Raw genomic sequence first — 21,164 nt, 5'->3', positions numbered from 1 at the left:
CTGGGGCCACCTCACCTGTCTGCTGACTGGACGTTCTGAGTGTGGGCCTTGCGATGGGGTGGGCTGTCTGCGTGATGTAGTCAAAGGACCCGAAAGTCGGAGACGGGTCTCTGCTCTCGCGGGGGCGGGTTGGGCGTTTCCAAGAGCACCATGAGCCGTGGTTATCAGCCGTGTCCCCTTGTTCCCTCTCAGTCCTGGGCCGACGCGTTCCGCAGCTCGCCCGACTTGACGGGTGTGGTCGCCGTCTACGAGGACCTGCGCAGGAAGGGCCTGGACTTCCCGATGACCGACCTCGACATGCTGTCGCCCATCCACACACCCCAGAGGGTGAGGAGATGCACCGGGGCAGCGGGTGGGGGAGGCAGGAGTGCTCACCAGAGAGGTTTCTGCAGCTATTTCCCGTCACCCCTGACTTCCAGTTGTTTGCTCTCTAGACTGTTTTCAGCTCGGAGGCACCATCAGGACAGAATTCGGTGGGCACTGACGCCAGCCACCAAGCGGACTCGAGCCTGCACACGGCCCCTCTGCCCACCCCGGCCACTCTGTCCAGCGACACACCCATAGCACCAACCCCCGAGCAGGTAAACAAGCCTGGGTCAGAGCCACGAGGTGCAGGACGGTGGGTCTGGCCCCTCCCTCACATCATGGAGGGGCTTCTGTCATTTGTGGGGACTCCCTTCAGTCCTCACAGCAGCCCCACAGGTGTGTGTTACTCTTCCTGTTTGGGAGATGAAGCTGAAAGGGAGAAATTCACTTGCCCAGAACCACACAGCTCATCAGAGACAGAGCTGGGATTCAAGCTCAAGTCAGTCTGACTCCAAGCAGGCTCTGTCCTGGGCCTCGGCTGTTCTCCAAACCGTGTGCTCCGGGGAGCCCCTTGGGAAGCACCAGGAAAGGGAAGCGCCCAGAGCGTAGCCCGGCAACCATAGCAGCTCCACCTTCTCCGGATGGCGCATACGATTTCATCTGAACAGAGGTTCTGGCTAAAAACAGTTTTAAGACATCCACGCACAAAATAATTTTGAAAACCCGTTCACTGCTTCCTGACGCTTCATGCGAAGCCCCAAGAAGATGTGAGGCTCAGTGTAAGCTGCTCAGGGGCAGAGCCGGGCAGAGCTTTCCCAGGGCCCTGGGAGTGGCTGTGAATGATTACCTTTCTCCTGGGCAGCCCCCTAGCTTGGCCCCTGTCCTTCAGTTGCTTCCTCCTAAAGCTGGAGGCGAGGTGACCCACCTGTTGGCCCTGGGCAATGTGTGGCATATGGAAGCTGATCCCCCTACAAGGGATGTCCGCAGCCAGGGTGCTCCATCATTTTAGACTTGGCTCCTGGGGTCTGGGTCAAAGCCTTGCATTGTTAGGGTGCCCACTTCTGAGGTGTTTTACACCCTTCAGACCCATCACATCAGCTAAGTATAACAGCTTAGCTGCTAAAAGTGCTGGTGAGATACACAGGTACACGATGGAAACAAAAGTGAAACTTGACTTTCCAGAGTGTACCCGCTGATCCTCCCGTACGGTATCGTCTGGATGTTTATAAATAAGTCAACTCACCGACAGCCTTTAACACCCTAACCTATTTGAAGAGAAACTCCTGTACTTTGATACCTTCCAGCAAGTCATAAAATCACCTCCCAGAGTTACAGATATTCTTAGAAACGTTTTCCTAACTGGACAAGTAATTAAAGGTACATAACAATTGTAAAATCACCCTGTGATCCAAAATATATCTATCTTGGTTGTAATTTTAACCACTTTGCCTGAAGTCTAGCATGTCCATGGATTCAGACTCTGAGTATATCCAGTGGAAGAAGGTTCTTACTAAACAAAACTGAGTAGTCTTTGTTTAATTTCAGAGTCCCCTTTTGTCTCCTGGGACATGTTAAGATTTTTCAAACATGCAGTGATGTAACTCCCAGACTCCGTTGTAATTGGGTCCCATCTGACCTGGACACGCTGGGTTTGTGATCAGTAATTTTTCCACTCACTTATACCAAGAGTGTTCATTAAATGGGCCAAATGTATCAAACGTTTTTCGAGTTTTGGAAGGTGTCAGTGGACCATCGTGGATGTACTGCCTGTGTCTGCCCTCCCACATCTTCACCTGTAAAGTCTGGGGGTAATGATAGGTGCCTCATAAGGCTGTGGTCAGGCTTAGGTAGCAATATACGTAAAACGCTGGGTACTTAGTAGCTGCTGTCACAGGCAACATGAATTTATATAGCAGCACTCATTCTGAAATCAGCGAAGTCACACAATTGAGACTGAGCCTTTCCTAAGATGTGAGCCACTCACTACTAGACCCATGAGATATTCCCAATCACAGGCTCCTTCAGCCAGATGAACTTGGGGGCTCCGATGCTGATCCCTTCTTGGATCCACAGTGTACAGTGTTCACAAGGAGACTAAGTGCCCCGCAGAGCCCCACAGCGGGAGACACTGGCCTTCTACCACCTCGCCTGTGCAACTGCAATTCCCCAGGCCAAGGCTTGGACCCTTTGATCACTGAAAGCCTGCTAACGTCCCTTGAACAATTATTGTATCTGAGTTGCATACTCCAGTGAGGGGTACTGGGACTCATCCTTGGAAGAGCTTGGGACCCCAAAACAGATTAGGGGGCACAGACCAGGAACAAGACAAAACCCTAGGGGAGGAGAGAGGGTGAAGTCCTGTCATCCTAGGGAACAGGGTAAGATCCCACCCCCCGAGGAGGGAATCGGGCCTGCTGACTCCCTCCGCTCCCCTTGGGGGACTGCCCTCCGGGACCTCGTTAGCTGCCCTTGGACCGAGGAGATGCTGGAGCCTTCTGGCTGTGCTCTGTGGTGCACTCACCCTCTGCTTCTTTCCCTTTGGCCTCTCACTCCACCAGGCTTCCCAGTTCGGACATGGTAACGGTAGGTAATGCCTCTGTGAGGGGGGCCTGTGGGAGTCAGGGCAAGCCCACTACGGGCCTCTTAGTGCAGGGCTGTGCCCGGGAGCCGAGAGAGGGTGCTAGAAGGTCAGCGCCTCCCGGCACCACACACAGGGCTGGCAGCACCAGGCTCTGGCCCTGCGAGCGGCAACAGCTCCCACCTGTGGCCTCTCTCACCACGCCCAACCGTGTGTTTCAGATTGGGAAGCTGCGCAGCGAGCTGGAGATGGTGAGTGGGAACGTGAGGGTGATGTCAGAGATGCTGACGGAGCTGGTGCCCACCCAGGCAGAGCCTGCAGACCTGGAGCTGCTACAGGTGAGCACACAGCCTCCCCCCAGGTGACTTCTTGCTCATTTGCCTACACACGTTTCTTCCCCACCCACACTACAGTTTTCATGCTTACTCGGAACTGCTTGGTCACCGTGGGAGATGTTAAACCAGGGACCTTGCACTCCATCAGACTGGAATTCAGGGCTTTACAGCTTTCTGGTTTGAACAGAGTAGCCCCTCTGCCTCAGTTTCCTCATCTGTAAGATGACTCTAATAATCACCTTCATGGTCAAGTTTGACATGAGAATTAAGTAAGGTTTTGCCCACCGTGTGCCTGGTTCAGAGTAAGATCCCAATAAACGGTATTGAGAAAAAGCTGGAAGGTGAGACTTCCACCTTTCAGAATACGGAGCTTAGCACGCAGGTGTGACAGGTGTGAGAGCAGTGCTGGTTTTGAAATGATAGCGGCTGAGCTCGGGAGTTGAGGCAAGTGGGAGCTGTGAACTTCAATCCTGTGTGTCACGCGATATTCCCACAGTCCCGTCCCTAACTTGGGGGGGCAGGCACTGGAACAGAAGTGCTAAGTTTGGGGAAAGGCACCTACTCCCCAACACACTCCCACCATGGAGATCATAGAGGTTCCGAGAAAGCTGGGGGACCCCAAGGCCCACGAGTCACCGGTCCCCTGAAGGGATGGAGTGCTTGGTGTGGTTGTCTCATTTTGTGTCGGTCTCCCGCAGGCCTCAAACTCCTTCAGAACAGGGCTGTGTTGTCCCCATCCCTGTGTCCCTGTGCCTAACCCAGCTGACAGTGTACTTGTTCAGGGGTCTTTACCTTCAGATGGGAGTGAAACCAGAGTCTCGGAGTTTAAGGAACACATGAATATGAATATTACATGAGGGTTTATGAGAGGAGCTTGGGTGAGAGAGGAGACAGCAGGACGGCTGTAGTGCAGTTAATCTGGTATGTCCCGAGCCAGGGCCATGCGGGTGTGAGTGATTGCTGGAGCCAGCAGGAGAGGTTGACACAGGACCGGCTCACATGCTTTCAGCACTTCCCATGTGCCAGGCTCTGATGTGGATGCTTGTTAAACATTCACTCACTTAATCCTCACCTTCTCCTATGAGGTAGATACTCTTATCCCCATTTTCCAGGTCAGCAAACTGAGGCAAGGAGAGGTCATGTAGTGTGCCCAGGGTCATATGGCTGGTAAGCCACAGAGCTGGCATTTGAACCCAGGGGCCTGTTTCCCACTGCTGCTCTTCTGCTCTTGAGAAGGCAAGCAAGTGGGAACAAAGCCATACGTGGGAAGAAGAGAAGGAAGGTCCGCTTGCTGTTGAAAGTCCTCAGGCCCACCGTGCCCCTCGGTAAAGGCTCATAAGGACATCTCAGGAGAAGAAGACCTCCTCTAGGAGAGGGTAGGTAACAAAACATGTCCAGAAAAGAACCAGAATCACTCCTGGGGCAGGGCCTAGTCCTAAGGATGCCTCCAGGAGAAAAGAGCTGGTGTTAGCCAGTCATCCGTGCCTGGCAACTGTCTGGACCTCAAGACCATGACCCAGGCAGGCACCTGTGGGTACCTGGTGGTGGGTACCCGAAAAAAGAAATACTCAGTCCTTCCAATGAAAAACTTACAATGCTGTGGCTTTCAATTGTTTTCCCCAAACAAATTTAATTACACAACACTTACTAATTAAAAGTCAGTCAGTGACATGGCGACTAAATGCAGTGTGGGATCCTGGAAGAGAAAAAGGGCATTTGTGGAAAAACTGGTGAAACCTGAATAAAGTCTGTAGTTTAGTTAATCGCATGTCTTGGTTTCGAGAAATGCCAGCCTAAGGAGAAGCTGGACGGAGGGTTTACAGGAACTCTCTGTAGTCTTGGCAGCTTTTCTATAAGTTCAAAATTATTCCAAAATAAAAGTTTTGAAAAAGAAATAAGTCGGTGAAAATTTATGAGACAAAAATTCAGAATTGGGGTTTGTGGATAATAGTTGGAGTCATTCTGTTTATTTTTTAATATTTTGGTTACAAAAAAAACAACAACCCAGTATACCCGGAGAAGTTGCCGTGCGTTTAGCCAGCCACCTGGAAGTTTCGGATGGCAGCAGGAACGTTCTTCTGAAGTCTGCACAGAGCCGAGTTCCGCCAGCAGCACTGTGTAACGTGCTGGGTGTCTCCTGTGTGGTGAAAGTCAGTGTGTAACACTTCGGAGAAAAAGTCAGAGGCTTGCTTGCAGAACCCCCAAAGCTCTTCTGTGCAGCTTGAGGTCCAGCCTGGAAACCTCTCCATCCTCCCAGGCACACCCACAGGCCAGAGCCCAGGGCCCGTCCGTTAGAGGCGACCTCACTCTGGGCCAGTGGCCACAGTCGCCTCCCTTCCTCCCTTGGCAGGAGCTGCACCGGACGTGCCGAGCCATGCAGCAGCGCGTCCTGGAGCTAATTCCCCGCATCGCCAATGAGCAGCTGACAGAGGAGCTGCTCATCGTCAACGACAATCTCAACAACGTGTTCCTGCGTCACGAACGGTAGCCCACCTCTTCCCCCGGCATGTGGCCAACTGCCCTCCCCTTCTCCCTTCCCTTCCCCCGTTCTAAGCGCCTCTCACCAGCTGACCCTCTCGCGTCTCCCTTTCAAACACCAGGCCGGCCAGCCAGTGCCTGTGTCCCCACCTGTCTTCCTCCAGGGTGGGCATGCATGCCCAGCTTTCTACCACTCTCATCTCCTTGCCAGTTAGCCCTGCACCTGTGTCCCTGTAGCCAGCCCCCAGAGATGGCAGCGGTGGTGGCTGAGAGTGTGGGCCCACAGCCAGACAGGCCTGGTCTGTCCTTGCTCACTTCACTACTGCTTGGCTCGGGGGCCTTGGACCGCTTACTTGACTTAATTAGGGCTCATTGACTGCAGGCTATACAAAACACTTCTGGCTGACTTCAGCAGGAAAAGATTAGGAGAATAGCCTCTATTAGATGGATCGCTCCTAGAATGCAAAGAAGAGTGAAACCGTGACTCTTCCTCCCAACAGAGCAGGAAGGACAGACCCCATGGCGGCTCTGAGGCCTTAGGGACAGAAACCGCTGGCCCACGTCCCCAGGGTGTTGCCGTCAATAAATGTGTCCAAATGCTGGCTCACCTTGTATCGCCCTGTTCAGGAGTCAGCTCTGCAACAGAAACTCTGATTGATTCAGCTTTGTGCCTGGCAGTTGGGAGAGAGAGGGTGGCACCTTGGTGGCAGCCCCACCAGGATCACAGGAAATGGGGCAAGAGCAGTTCCCCAAAGGAGCGCTTAGGTGCTCTTACAATCAAAGAGAGAAAGGGGTGCTGGGCCTGCAGGAATGACACGTCCCCCACACTCTCACATCTGTAAAACGGGGCTCGTGGTGGTACCTGCCGTGTAGGGTCACTGGGAGTCCACGTAGTAATGCCTGTAAAACGCTGAGCACTGGGTGTCCGGGACACCAGCTGTTCCAGCCTCCTCTGCCCCATGTTCATTTCATATCTTTATCCATCAACAGACATTCTCTGAGTGATTCTAAATCAGTTGAGAGCGTGGTGGGGCTGCTGCAGGCCACCTCCGCCCCGCCTCTCCTGCTCAGTGGCCCAGTGGAAAAAGAGTCCCCTCCTTGCCATTTCAGGGTGTGGGCTGTGAGGTGACTGGAACCCCTATTATACCCACTGTCATCAGACCTGGCATTTGCCTGGGGCTTTCCCGTCTACAGTTACTCAGTCTATTCACTTGATCTTCACATCTGGGAGGCAGGTCCCACTGTCACCCTCTTTTTAATAGCCAGGAGACTGAAGTTCAGAAGTGATCTAATTTACCCACAGTCACAGTTAACAAGTGGCAGGGCCAAGACTCGAACAGACCCCAGACCAGGTCTCGATCCCCTCCCCGCCTCCTGGCCTGTCTGAGGGAGGTCCCGTGGCTCCGTGCAGAGTAAGGATGTGTGTCTTTTGTAGGCACTTCAGAGAGCCACTGGTGCACGTACTAATACACAGGCATTTACTGACGGAGTTTCATAAAACAGTGCTTACCTTTACCGTGTGCTGTGCATTCCCATTTTCTCTCCTGGTCTATTCTTACTCATTTGCCTACTGCTAGTCATGACTAGAGTGGCCAGGTAATTGAAAATCCAAATTGGGAGGGTTTTGCAAGTGAAAGAGAGGTACTGTTAATTATCCCCTGGGGACAGCAGGCCTCAACGGGGTCTGTCCAGGACAAACAAGATGTGTTGTCACCCTAACTGACCCACCCATTGAATTTGAGCCCTGCAGTGTGAAAAGTTCTGCCTGGAGGGCCCTCTCTCAGTCTGTCTTCTTAATGCCATTCTTTTTTGTCCTGCAGGTTTGAGCGGTTCAGAACCGGCCAGACTGCCAAGGTAAATGGCTTCTTTCCAGGGACGAGATCATGCAGTGCTGACAGGGAGAAGGAGAGCTGTCCTCACCTTCCTCCCCGCCCCTAGATATCCTGAATAGGATGCCCGTTCTTCTCTCGGCTCCTAGAGAAGTCCCCTTCTCACTTTTGTCACTGTCCCTTTAAGGCTGTGCTAATGCCCAGGGGTCTTCCCACCCTCCCAGAGGGAGCAGAGCTAGAGGCCAAGGGGAGGAAAACAAACTCCTAAATTATAGCTGCCAGGGCCCTGGTGACAGCTTCTTGGGCAGAGTGCAGGTGCCAGAGCTTCGGGCAGCAGGGCATGAGGCTGCAGGCAGGGAGGATGATGGTGGCGTCCCCCTTTCCGCCCCCCCAGGCCCCGAGTGAGGCGGAGGCGGCCACGGACCTGATCGACATGGGCCCTGAGTCAGCAGCCACTGGCAGCCTGTCGTCCCAGTTGGCAGGAATGAGTAAGTGTGGGGCACCCCTGCCGTTCTGCGGGTGCCCTCCTGTTACACGGTTGGAGCTGGGGCACCACCAGCAGAACCTCAGCCCAGACCCCACCTCACCCCAGTGTCCCAAGCTGACTCTTGCTACAAGATGGAGCGCCCAGGGCAAAACACATGCCCCACAACTGCTGGGCCCTCTCCAACCTCAGAAATCCCACTGTTCTGAGATTGGCCCTCGACACTGAATTCTCCATGGCCTGACTCATCTGGGTGAGCTTGGGCAAGTCACTTGAACATCCTGTGTCCCTGTTTCCTCCTCTGTCATGGGCAAGAATGGGCTTTTTCACAGGACTGAGTCAGCTCATGCATGAACCTGGCTTAGACTAGTGCCGGGCCCAGAGTCTACTCCTAATACGTGTTCGCAAATGCAGGCGTCTCACCGTCCTTGGTTTTAATGTTATTGACTGCCTGCTTCATGCGAAGCCCTAGGAAATAATTCCGAGAGGAAGTGACTGCCCACAGTCCCTCTGCCAGCAAGTGGCCTGCCCCAGCCATGCGTCCCATCCTGTCTCCACCCCACCCGTGCTGCTTATCCAGACGCAGCCCTGGGTCTGGCAGGGAGCAGCTCGGCCAGGGCATGTACAAGGGTGGCCAGGTGGACTCATGTGGCCTTTCTGTCCCTGCAGACCTGGGCTCCAGCAGTGTGAGGGCTGGCCTGCAGTCTCTGGAGACTTCCGGCAGGCTGGAAGACGAGTTTGACATGTTTGCGCTGACGCGGGGCAGCTCACTGGCTGACCAACGGAAAGAGTGAGTGGCCTGGCCCCACCCTGGCCCCTGCAGTTTGGATCGCTCCCTGTCAGAAGACAGCCTCTCTCCAGGTCCCTGAACCTGGCTTGTTGGTGGGCACACCGTGTGGAAAAGCACACAGCCCCCTGCGCACACCCGCTCATGATGGCCGAATTCCTCCCCCAAAGTCAATCCCGCATGGCCTGGAGAGCCGTGGGGCCAGGTGGCAGACCGCTGCGCCGCAGGCAGGGCTGGATGCAGATCGCCTGTAGGATGATGCCCGCTGTGTGCCAGAATCTTGCATAGTCTGATCAGATGAGGAAACAGGCATGGAGAGGCTGGGTCATTTGCCCCAGGTCAGGCAGCTAAGTGACTCGCTAGGTTGGGAGGCCAGGGCCGTCTGGTTCCAAAACAGTGTCTCCAGTCCAACCCAGGTCCCCACTGCACTGTACACTGTGCGCCAAGCCCTCTGGGAGGCAGGGAGGTCCCTGATAAGTCCTCAGGGGCTTGGCCAGGTGTTTCTGTTGTTCCATAGCCATCCTAATCTCCAGAGAAGTCCCTGTTGCCGCACTCGGTCTGCCCACTCCGTACCAGAGCCAGGGTTCTGTCCTTCATGGAGATAATATCAGCAGTCTGGGTACATGGCCAAGTGTCCACCAGGGCCAGCCCCTTGCTCAGCTCCCCATGACGGGCTCCGGTCAGGTGTGTCAGAGAAGCAGCCCCTTGCTTATGACCCCAAGGTTGAGCCGCGGGCAGCCATGATGGATAGCCAAGGAAAGCTCTGGATTAAGGGACCTTTCCAGTAGACCCCTCCCCAACCCCAACCCCCCCAGCTCCCTAGTGGTCATTTTGGTGTCTTTGGGAACTGTCAGTAGACCTCCAAAAGGCCAGAGATACCCTCTCCACACCAGCAAATCTAGGTGTCGCCCACCCAGGTCCATGGGTTGCCCACAGCCCTGCCCCCTGGCCATAGCCATATCTGAGCTGTGAGCGGCATCATTAGCCTGAGGCAGAGTGTGTGCTCCCATGGCCAGGTGCTCAGGGACAGCGGCTCGCGGTTGCCATGGAGTTAGGGGCCCTGTGAGTCTGCTGTGCAGGCGGAAGCTGATGAGTCCCGTGGGACCTGCAGCCAGGAGGGTGACCGCCCGTGTAGGCCCCAGCAGGCAGCACACCGGCCACGCCGGAGAGCCCCTGGCTCCTGGCTCAGCTCAGCTCACCAGCCTGGCTGAGGTTTGCTGTTGCAAAAGGAGTTGTCACTCCTTTGGGGAGCAAGGCCCTGAGGGACAGAGAAAAGCACACTGCTCTCCAGGGCCTGCGCCTGGGGGAGAGGGATGTGCACGCAGACCCCTGCCGTGCAGCAGTGAGTGCTGTCCTCCAAGGGCCTGCACAGTGCGTGGGGTCATCAGGATGGCCGCTCCGGGCCAGTGGAACAGCACTTACAAAGGCTGGGGGGCAGGGGAGAGCATGAGACACCAGGGCGAAGCAGCTGTGCTGAGACATACCCCGTACCTTCCGGGTCATGGGATCTCCTACGGGCACACGCCTCCACACACACCGCCCCCCTGGGGTTGGTTTCCACCACAGCAGAAAGCACCCTGCATGGCCAGGAATGTGCCCCAGCTTGAAGTTCCTCTTTCCTTTGTACTCCTGCCTGGCCGCCCCTCCCTTATGCTTCAGCTGCAGTGTCTAGCCCTGGTCACCTGACTCCTCACCTTGCCCTGTGCCCTGGGACTCTGGAATCCTCCCAGGCCTTTTCTGTCTACCTGGTACCTGGGCCACGCCTCCCTCCCACCTGTGCCGGCTCTACCTGCGCTCGCAGGGAAGCTGGCTCGTTGTCCATCGCGCCGCTGAGACTGGGAAGCTGGGGGAGGTCTCCGTGGGTGAGCCTCGCAAGCTGGCGCCTGACCCGGCAGTCTGCCCGTTTTCAGCAGCGGGATGGAATTTCCCATTCAAATGCAACTTGACACAGAACCACAATTTGTAAAATTACCAAATGGGAGCTGCTCAAGAAAGGGTCTGTAGATAGGAATTCTCCGTGAGCATAGAGTCATTGGTGCTGTTTCTCATCCCAGGAGTTTAGCCAAATCTGATGATACCGTAGCCGCTGGCGATCTTGTTCTTTGGCCATCAACACCCTCCCTCACTCCTCCAGCCTTGCTGCTGCCTGTCATGCAGTCACACCGGATTGCAATTCCCAGAGGCAGGAAGGGACACCTTTCCAGCACTGCAGGCAGGCCTGAGGGCTCAGAGTTGGAGCCTTCTGGGGGCCTGAGCCGCCCCGCCCAGGCACAACCTAAGTTCATGCGGGATGTGAGGCCAGCTTGTCCCCAACCACGGCCTCCATCCTCACGTCAGCTGGCATGCCTGGTACGGCAAGGGCAGCATCTAACAGCCATGGTGGCCTCTGCATTTCAGGGTAAAATATGAAGCCCCCCAAGCTACAGACGGCCTGGCTGGAGCCCTGGATGCCCGACAGCAGAGCACCGGAGCGGTAAGCAGAGGGCCCTGCTGCCACCCAGGGACCCGTCCAGAAGGAAGGCCAGGGAATGCGTGCCTCCCAGTCCCCCCATGTGCCAGGCACTGGCTTGGCACGTCCACCGCCCTTTCCTCGTTTTGTTCTCCAGTTTCCCCTTTGTGGCCCGTGTGATTGTTCCCATTTCCCAGCTGCGGAAACAGAAAGGTTAACTCATCGCCCAAGTTCCCACGGCGAGAGGGTTAGAGCCAGGACGCAGCCTGAGTGTGGCCGGAGCGGAGCCCAGCAGCCGGGTTCCCAGCCAGCTCCACTTACCAGCTGTGTCCTTAAGCAGATAAGCCACCTGCCCGGCCCTCAGTTTCTTCACCTGTATACTGGGGCTTACAGTAGTGCCTACATGTTTATAATAGGATGCGTGAGAGGGTGCATTTAAGGTGCTTGGCACACAGTGAGAGCTCAGTCAATATTCTACCTCGTGGCCTCTTTTAGAGACCTGTTATTTGCAGACGTGTGGACAGAGGGGCCAAGAGAACAAGAGCTGCAGTATCAGCCCTTGCCCCCCCCCACCCCCGCAGTCCATCAGCCTTGCGATTCCTCCCAGCTCCTGGCCTGCCTTCCCACCTCCGACCCTACAACCACAGGGAGGCGGCACCGTGGGCATCATTTTAGCGCCATTTCGTTGCTGACTGTGTATTAAGTGACAGTCACGTGTCAGCACTGAGCATGCTCTGTGGGTGACCCCTCCCCCTTGGCAAGCCACGATGCTCATACCTTTGAATGTGTTTCTAGATGCCTGTCAAGCAGTGAGAATTTTTGTGCCAGGAAGTGCCCAGAGTAGCTCCTTGGGAGGTGGTTAGAAACAGCAGGACCCGGGGTTGGAGAGGCAGGAGCAAGGAAGTGGCTGGCAGAGGAGAGGGTTGGTGACAGCACAGGCTTCTGAGGCCAGGGTGTGACTGGCCGGTGGGAGACGAAGCCTGAGGGGCAGCAGCGACCAAAGGGCCTGAGGGCAGCTGGGAGGGCTATGGGTTTGATTTTGTGTGAGGTAGAAGCAGTGGATAGTTTTGAGCAGAGGGGGACGTTTATCTGACTTTTCATTTTAGAAGGATCCAGCGTAGAAGCTGGGAAAGCAGTTAGGAGGCTGTGGAAGCCACCCAGTCTACTGGGGTTGGGGGGAGGCAGGGGGTGTCCCAGCCAACCCCCAGTGACGTCCCCAGCATCTCAGGGGTCATTCCCTCGGAAGTCATTCCCAAGTCAGAACAGGGCAAGGCCTGGAACACTGGGGGCATCACAGTGAGGGGATCAGGCATCCCCTGTGTGCGCTGTGTGACCTGCCACCCGCAGAGCGCACTGACATGTGTCTCCGAGCGTCCCCTCATTTTTCTTCGTAAGCAGTCGTTCGTCACACCTGCGCTCTGTGCCAGGCCTGTGCTGAGTGCTCTGCCTGCCCCCTTACCGAGTCGTCACACAGACCTTAAGGCGTGTTACTGCCGCCTTCACAGAGGAGCAGACAGTCCCAGGGAGAGGTTAAGTGAGACAACAGAGTAACCTCCTGAGCATGGCACCTGGCACGTGGTGAAGTATTTCATCTTCGCAGCACTGCTGTGTGGTTATCCCACGTACAGAGGAGGACACCAGGCTTAGAATTGTGAGGTAATCGCCCAAGTCTGTCGGGCACTGTGCCAGTGCTGGTAACAAGGTCACCAGGTGGCCTGCAAAGCTCGAAGGAGCAGACATGAACGCTCCCTTCCTCTGCTGTTCCTTCTCCAATGGCCGTCATTCTGGCCGCAGACACTCTGTAAGCCTGCGGAAAGCACTTCCCGCTCGGGCCCCTGGCCTCTGGTGGGCAGCAGTCCCAGCCAACCCCTTCCTGTTGCAGACGAGGGAGCTGTAGCCCAGAGATGGGTGTCACTTGCCCAGGGGTACACAGCAACTCAGGGGCATGACGAGAACTAGATGCCCGGTCTCCTGGCTCCCACACTGCCGTGCAGCTAGCCACAGGGAGGAAACACACTCCTCTGCTTGCAGGAAAGCAGAAACTGATCAATTATGGCTCCTTCCTCTAATAACTTGAGCGATGTCAGGGACTTCCAGCAGATCAGGGTCTGACTTGCTTAAAACGGTCGGTAATCACCTGCCCCCAAGGTGCGTACGTCTGGCTGGTGGTAAGACGCTCCCACTGAACCGTCAGAATGTGATTCCAACCAGCCAAGTACAGAATGGAATCAAGTGGCAGCCAGTGTTTGCCCCCTGGTTCACAAGTCCTGAAACGTGTGGATGTGTGTGCCAGGCCCCTTGTGGGGTCTGTCCAAGGTGGGGAGGCAGTCACAGGTGATGGGTCAGGACACAGGACTCTTGTGTCCCTCTCCCAACAGTCTGCTCTGGGGTCCCAGGGAACCTCCAGTTTGCCCCTCGATAAAACATGAGGGGACTGGGTAAGCCAGTGTTTCTCGGCCTGAGATGCCCATCAGAATCCCCTGAGAGCCAGCTGGCTGGCTAAGGGCTGCCTGCTCTGCTCTCCCGGGATGGCTCAGATCCATTCTCCAGGATCTTTTCGGAAAGGAAGGAGTAGATTCGCCCAGGCCACTCAGGGCTCTGAGGGCCCAGGGCTGTTGTCCACCCCACAGTGACACCCTCTGCTGCTTTTTGTCCCCTTTCACCTGCGGTTGTGCACGCGCGCGCGCGCGCACACGCGCGCGCACACACACACACACACACACACACACACACACAAGTAGGAGCGGGCCAGCAGACCCACTACTTCTCCCTGTTGGAGAAGGCTGCCAGCGCATCAGTGGCCCTGCCCTTCCCGCCTCCCTCAGCGTGACCCTTTCTCACCCAGATGGGAGGCGGCAGTGAGAAGAGCCTCAGTGACTGGATGGTGAGACAAGGCATGGTGAGGAGGGGCTTCCTGGAGAGCTGCGGCTGCCGCTGGCAGGGGTCCCACCCCAGGGGTGCTGTCAGAGGGAGTGGGACCAATAGACCCAGAGGAGAACAAGGGCCGCTGTGAGTGCCTGGGCAGCCAAGGGCCTCCTGGGCCCAACCCAGCACTCAGTGGGGTCCCGCTCCCTCCACTCCGGATTCCAGGGCCCCTGGGTGCGCACTTCCGGTTCCTAACTCGGAAGCAAGGCTCAGGCAGCCCCTCTGGCAGCCGAGAGGTGACGGGTTTCACCTGGTTCTGGGCTGAGTGCTGGCAGAGTTGAGAGCGAGAGGGAGCTCATGAGGGGGCCCAGAGCACTGGGTGCCGCTGCTGCTGCTGCCGCTGCTGCTGCTGGGAAGTCAGCTCCTGCCTCTTTTCTGGGCTTCCTGCTGCCCACCAGGGGCCACAGGTGCTGGGCACAGAGCTTGGGGACTGAAATGGCTTGGTTGGAGAAAGACCACTCGCCACACTTTCCCAAAGCAGCTGACCGGTAACTAGCACTCTTGAGCATCCCCTCTGTGCCAGGCACTGTGCTGGGCTCTCTGTCCATCACGTCGTTTAATCCTCACAGCAACTTGGATGGTAGGTACTGTCATTATCCTCCCTAAAGATGGCCAAAGTGAGGTTCAGAGAAGTTAAGTAACCTGCCCAGAGTCACAGTGCACTAAGGGACTGACTCCGAAGTCTGTGCCCAGAACCTCTACTCGCCTTCTCCCCTGAGGAAGCGTTCAGAGAAGGCAGCCCCCAGCCCCTGTGCAGGAGCCTTTGTGGCCAGAGCGAAATGTCCCCATGGTTATGCACAGCCCCTGAGTCATCAGCCCGGCCTTTTCAGGTCAGCCCGGCACCTCCCTCCACTCGGCCCTTCCACCATGAAGTATGAGTCTGCAGACATGCAGGGAGACAGAACCTGGCGGCCCCTGGCCCACAGCTGTGACCCCATCCCAACCTTGGCAGCTGGCCCTCCCTGGCTCCGTGCCCCTGAGCACCTGTGCTCAGCCCCTGCCTAGGCCTGGAGCCCCACCCCCACTCTTGGTGTGTGGGAGCCGGATGCCCATTCTGTCCTCGTGACCCTGCTCCAGCTGTTAGGAGACCCCGCCCCATCCCCTGCTTAGCCCACTGGCCCTGGGTCCCCCTTGCCTACAGCCTGGCACTATGGGCAGAATTATGGACCCCAGGAAGCTGGGCAGGAGACATCTTGGAAGAGAGGCCAGGGTCTCCACCCCCAGAAGGGGGCGAGGCAGGTCCGACTGGCCCCATTTCATAAGTGAGGAGGCTCAGGGGTGGGTGACTGCCCCAGGCCACCCGTCCGGTAGACCCCTAGCTGGTGGGACCGTGGCCTTGTCGCCCAGTGTGCTGCCCTTCCCTGCCTCACCCCTTCCCTTCCTTCCAGATTCCCGTCACCCAGGCCTGCCTCATGGAGGACATCGAGCAGTGGCTGTCCACTGACGTGGTAAGTCGGGGCCACCCAGCCCAGAAGGAAAGGCTCAGGCCCACTCCTCACACGCCTGATGGGGCCCCTGTTCCTCTCATGAGGAAGTGGCTGGTCGTGGGGCAGGGTGACAAGCTAGTGGTGACAAGGGGAGCATTACTCTGGGACACCTTAGTAGCTGGAAGTGTCCCATCTGCCAGCCGCCCGCCTCGTCCTGGGCACTTCCCTTTAGAGCAGGGCCTGTGCACCGCACCCCACGCAGCTGCTGGAGCTTTCTCTTCCCCAAGCTGCCAGTGTGAGGTCCCCCTGGGTGTCGGGCTCTCCAGAGCCCTGCTGCACACCACTGAGCTCCCTGCCCCCGGGCGCCAAGAACCAAATACCTGGGCACTTCCAGGCCCAGAGGCTGCCCTCTGCAAGCCACTGTCAAGATCATGTTCCTGCCCACGGTCCCGCGAGGGTCCATGTGTTTCTGTCTGGTGGCAGAGGCTTACCCCCCCCAAGCACCCAACTTGAGCGTGCCCGGCCTCAGTCTGTGGGTGTCAGCCTTTCCACCATAGAGGTGAGTCCTTCCACCCCTCTGGACACTGGAAGGAAAAGAAGCAGCGTTCATTGAGGACCCACTGGCACCACACCCCGTGCTTGGCACTCTGCCTATACTAGTCCATCTTATCTTCCCGACAGCCCTGTGAGTTTTACCAAGCAGAAAACCAAGGCTCCGAGATGCCAGGCGGTGACACCCACGGCCCTTTGGCTCAGGAGTGGGTGGGGCCAAGGCTCAGGTCCTCGGCCCACGGAGCCTGAGTCTGGATCACTGGTTCCGCAGCCTGAGCCCTGCCCCGCCGTGTGCCCCACCGCGTGCCCCATCATGTGCCCTGCTGTGTGCCCCACCATACCCAGCTAACGTTTCCCTCCTTCTGCTTTCCCAGGGAAATGATGCGGAAGAGCCCAAGGGCGTCACCAGTGAAGGTAGTGAGGCCCTGGCCCTGCCCACCCACCCTCATCCCCCGCTCGGGCCCCAGAGCCCACCCCCAGCCTCTTTCTTGTTCCTCTAGAATTTGACAAGTTCCTGGAAGAACGGGCCAAAGTGGCTGATCGGTTGCCCAACCTCTCTAGCCCCTCAGCTGAGGGGCCCCCGGGCCCCCCTCCTGGCACTGCCTCTCGAAAGAAGACCCAGGGGAAAGATGACGACATGCTGTTTGCCTTATGAGGGGGTCTGGCACCCTGTAGCCCGAACCCCGACTGCTCCCACATCCCTTGGCTGGGGCCTCTCTCCCTGTTCAGTGTTAAAGCTGCTATGGGGGTGACTTGTCACCCACTTCTCTCCTCCTTGAGGCTGGGCCATACTGTTTAGGGGTGTGGGGAGGCAACCAGATAAATTGGGGGAACAGGTCAGTTCTGTGCTGGGATCCTGGCCAGTCCTGCCTCCTTCTCCACCCTAATCGACCACTACGACTTTGCTGAGACCCAGAAGGCCTGGAACAGACAGGCTGGCTGCTTGGTTGCCCCAGGGTGAGTCTCCTTGCCCTGGGTGATCCTGTCCCTGGACCCCTTCTCAGAGCCCACACTGCCAGTCAAGGAGAGGCTGGAGATAGAAGCTTCTGTTGCAGCCTCTGGTCCCTTTCCCGGGCCCTGTCTCATGGAGCCTGAAGGCTCTGGCCAGCTGTTGAGGGCAGGTCATGTGGCCCTCTGCTGAGCCGCACCCTATGCAGGTACGGAGCTGCACATGGCGGGGGGGGGGGTGGGGACGAAAGCTCCCCAGCCCCAGGCTGCAGGGGAGGCTTCGGGGGGTGCCTGGAGCACCTGTGGCCCCCACAATCTCCTCCACTGCCTTTTTCTCCATCCTTCCTCTTCCTACTGGGCATGGGCCCACCTACCTGTTGGTCAATCCTACTGTACTGGGAGAGGTGCCTTTTGTATCCCTAATTAAAAGTAGAAAACCACCGTGCTAGCAGCGTTCAGTCTCCAGGTAGGAAGTGGCTTCTTGGTCTCGGCAGTGGCAGGGACTGCTTTGGGAGGGGCATCTGTGGGTGGTACAGGCAGGGACAGCAGGGCTGGGCACCCAGCAACACCTCACCAGGTGCAGGCAGGTGCAGCCCCCTTGCACCTCACACCCAGGCTCCAGCCATGACTTGCTCTGCCGGGAGGCCCCATTGCTCTCCCTCTGAGTGACGCCCCTACATGTTCAGGGCACCTTCACACTGCGGTCACCCCTCAAGCCACTCCTGCCCTGCAACGGCGGCACCGCAATCACAGGATGGGAGCAGCGTGTTGGGGAAATGCTCCTGCAGAGCGGAGAGCAGCCATCCTGTCTGAGCCCACGTGCCAGGCACTGAACTAGGCCATATGTGGGCTCATGGAACTGTCACGACAGCCCTGGGCGAAGTCAAGTTACCATCTCGTCTCACAGACGCCGAGTCTGGGACTTGGTCACGTAGCTGTCCAGCCCAGGAGAAAGGACGCAGATGCAGTTGTTTGTCATGTGTTAGGCACCGTCTGCCTACGTGCACTGTCCTCATTTTTCAGATGACACCAAGGCTCGGTGTGGATGATGGCACACAGTTCAAGGAGCTGGGTCATAGGTCAGGCACAGACAGGCCATCGGTTCTTATCTCACTCCTGGCATCTCAAGAGCCTCAGGTCTTGGGTACCGCCTTTTTCTACACCAGGAATCTCTCTACCTGGCTCTGGAGAGTCACCGCTTGAGACATGTCGGCACCTCCTGGCCCAGCCCATGGTGTGGTGGAAGAGAAGGGAGGGAACTGGTGTGGGGCTTGGGAGATTGACCCGAAAGGTCAGCCCATGGAGGAGAGCAGGGGGCCCAGGGCCGCTGGAGGGGCCACCAGCTCCCGTGAGGTGTGGCCTGGAGCTGGGCACACTAGAGACCGGTCCTAGCCAGCCTCCAGGTGGAGTTGGGGCAAGGGTGGCAGCTTGGGGGCAGGAACAATGGGACCTTAAACTTGTCCATCCCCTAAGCAGGGAGGAGGGTGGGAGGCTCATTGTCTAGGCCGAACTTCAGAGCTTGCACACAAGCCAGGCACGGAGGAATGTGACAGCTGTGCCTTACGTCTGACCCATTTCCCCAACCTAACCTACCTCTGTGGAGGGAGCAGCTATCCCACTCTCCCCTGAGCAGCCAGCCATCACCAGGAGAGGGTGGCACCCTGGGCCCTGACCCTCCAGTCATACCACACTCAGTTGGTCCAAACTGGGTGTTACCTCTTACATCATGCATCTGTTAGCTGTGTGTTAGCCCTGGTCACGGGAAGGCTGTGGTCGTAACAAGGTGCTAAGCGTCTCCTAGACATGAGGGCCAACCTCGCTTGGTTCCTCTGCGGCCACCGCTGTGCTGAGGGGGCGAAGCCTTGCCAGCCCTGCCCAGAGGCCACTCTTACTCCAAATCAGGACGAAACCAAAGTTCATGTGTCATGCTGTCACTTGGCTACTTCTGCCTCCACGTGGACAGCAGTACCCCCTCCATCTTACCCTGCTTTAGGTCACGCAGAGGCGGCCAGGTGCTGGGCCTCTGGCCCTGCTCTGAATGACCAGACAGCGCTGCCTTGCTGGCCCTGCTGCGTCCTCCAGTCAGCACTCCTGACGGCATATGGCTTCCGAGGCCCCTTCCTTGACTCTTCCAGACTGGAGCAGCAAGCTGCATGTTGTGCTGGATTCCACCTGTGGGATAAAGGCCCCTGAAGCCCCTGGGTTTTGTGACCCTCTTTGTCATAAATGCACCTTTTTCAGCTGGTCCATGCATCCTGGCTGCGGTAGGCAGCATCCGGGGCCGGATAAGAGCTCTGGCAGTAAGTGCTCAGTTATTCCCTCACTCCCGGCTTAGCTGGCCTGCTGGACTCGCGCATGCACACACACTCGTATTCAGTGGAGCATTACAGGCCTGACCTGGGAGACGGGGGCCCTCTCACAGGGCAGGTGAGGGATGGGCTTCTCCCCTTCCCCTGCAGCCCCCCTGCTCTCCCGTGTCCTGCCCCTCCCCACCCACATCCAGCTGAGCTGTTGTGTGCGGTACCTGGCTTGGGCCTTTCCACACCTCACAGCAGCCCTGTGGGGTCAATGGTTTTGACCACTTACAGGTGGGCAAACTGAGGCCCAGGAAGCAAGGACTTGCCCAGTCTTACACTAAGTAATGGAAGAGTGGGACCCAGTCCTTTGTGCACTGCTGCCTCCCCTCCCTGTCCAACCCACACCCCACTGCCTGCCTCCCACATTCTCTTCTCCAGGTGAGTGACAGCAAGCCCAGGACTCCGTCCCAGTGTCAGCCGGAAGCCCAGGGAACCTCAAGGTCATGGCTTCAGGGGCTCGTGGCCCTGTTGATGGCTGAAGTTGCCAAGTCATTCTTTCCTATGTGTGATATTCCCTGAGCATCAACTACACACCATGCATGGTTGTAGGTGCTGGGAATACAGAGGTGAATGTAGCCAAGTGCCAGCCCTGGTAGGTGACAAGGAAGGGAAGGGGACCATAAGGACATGTAAATTCAAAAAGTGCCACCTGCTGTGAAATGAAGGAAAGGGAAACAAGCAGAGTGACAGGAGCTGGGAGGTCTGGGCGGGCCTCTGCCAAGGGCCCCAGGCTAGAGAGAAGGTGGGGCAGGGTGCAGAGAGCTAGGGGGGAGGGGCCAGGAATGTCCCTGGACTTCCTCTGGGTGTGGCAGCACTGGGCGTCCCTTCTTGAAGGGTCCTTCTTCCAGAGAGAAGGCTGCTGGGGCTGCTGGGGGCGGGAGCGCTGGCGAGAGCCATTAGCACTGGCCCGGCTGGGTTTCCTTGGTGCAGGCTGTCTGGGCTGATCACTCAGCAGCGGCAGAAAACCCAGTGGCCCCACAGAAAGGAGGCCCCGCTGCTGGCGGAGGCCTTGCGCTGTGCACATGGGACAGGGTTAGTGAGGTGCCAGCAGCTCCTGCTGGGCCCTGCTGCCTTGGAAGGTGGCACCTGACCAAGGACGTGGAGAAGTTGAGGGGAGCCCAGCCCGAGGGCAGGGGAAGGGGCGCCGAGAAAGCAGCCCCTGGGGACGCCCAAGGAAGCCCTCACCAGGGCTGTCTGGATGCCTCTTGGCAGAGCCTCCACTCCCTCCTGGCTTCCCTGGGCCACCAGGACCCCACACTGGGCCTGGACACTGACCCCTGCCACCTACGCCCTGCCCCAATGTCGGCATCCCGTCCTGGCGTGGCACTTCAGATCTGTGTGACCTTAGGCAAATTACTTAAGCTCTGCCTCAGTTTCCCCACTTGTAAAATGCATTATAGCAGTCACTCCCTCAAAGAGTGATTGTGAGCATTAACTGAGAGGACAGCATAGCACCTGTCAAGAAAATGCTCCACACGTGTCGTCACAGGTGGTACCCCCTCCATCCAGACCAGCCAAGGCACTGCCCCTCTGACTCCCAGGTAATTTCAGGAACCCCAGCTCTCAAGGGTGCTTGCTGCCTTCAGGAAGCCTCAGTTTCCGCGACAATGCCTTTGCGCCTGCCTCCTGGGCCTGGGCCGCTGCCCCGACGGGGGGCGGGGGCGGGGGGGCACGGGAGTGAGGCCCGGTCCGCCCAGGGGTGGAGGATT

At 57.5% G+C, this 21,164-nt stretch overlaps 1 protein-coding gene across 3 annotated transcripts in view; it reads left to right on the top strand.

Annotated features, from left to right (window-relative positions):
• The window catches only part of TOM1 (target of myb1 membrane trafficking protein), a 34,144-nt gene extending 16,601 nt beyond the window's left edge, over positions 1-17,543 (top strand). The window contains exons 5-16 of one of the 3 annotated variants that reach the window (XM_074326278.2): positions 193-327; positions 435-581; positions 3,106-3,222; positions 5,570-5,703; positions 7,518-7,551; positions 7,921-8,014; positions 8,680-8,800; positions 11,195-11,270; positions 14,092-14,145; positions 15,560-15,619; positions 16,525-16,564; positions 16,651-17,543. In XM_074326278.2, coding sequence (XP_074182379.2) covers positions 193-327; positions 435-581; positions 3,106-3,222; positions 5,570-5,703; positions 7,518-7,551; positions 7,921-8,014; positions 8,680-8,800; positions 11,195-11,270; positions 14,092-14,145; positions 15,560-15,619; positions 16,525-16,564; positions 16,651-16,805 — 1,167 coding nt within the window. In that variant the 3' untranslated portion in view covers positions 16,806-17,543. The remainder of the gene's footprint in view (positions 1-192; positions 328-434; positions 582-3,105; positions 3,223-5,569; positions 5,704-7,517; positions 7,552-7,920; positions 8,015-8,679; positions 8,801-11,194; positions 11,271-14,091; positions 14,146-15,559; positions 15,620-16,524; positions 16,565-16,650) is intronic. The other 2 variants (XM_074326279.2, XM_074326280.2) reach the window with 2 other exon arrangements.
• Positions 17,544-21,164: the final 3,621 nt, after the last annotated feature.

Source organism: Rhinolophus sinicus, chromosome 1 (assembly GCF_057876585.1).
Source record: "Rhinolophus sinicus isolate RSI-liver-muscle chromosome 1, RSI-T2T, whole genome shotgun sequence".
In the NCBI taxonomy this organism is placed as follows: domain Eukaryota; kingdom Metazoa; phylum Chordata; class Mammalia; order Chiroptera; family Rhinolophidae; genus Rhinolophus; species Rhinolophus sinicus.
The sequence above is the reverse complement of the archived record's forward strand: the minus strand, read 5'-3'. Positions and strand labels throughout refer to the sequence as shown.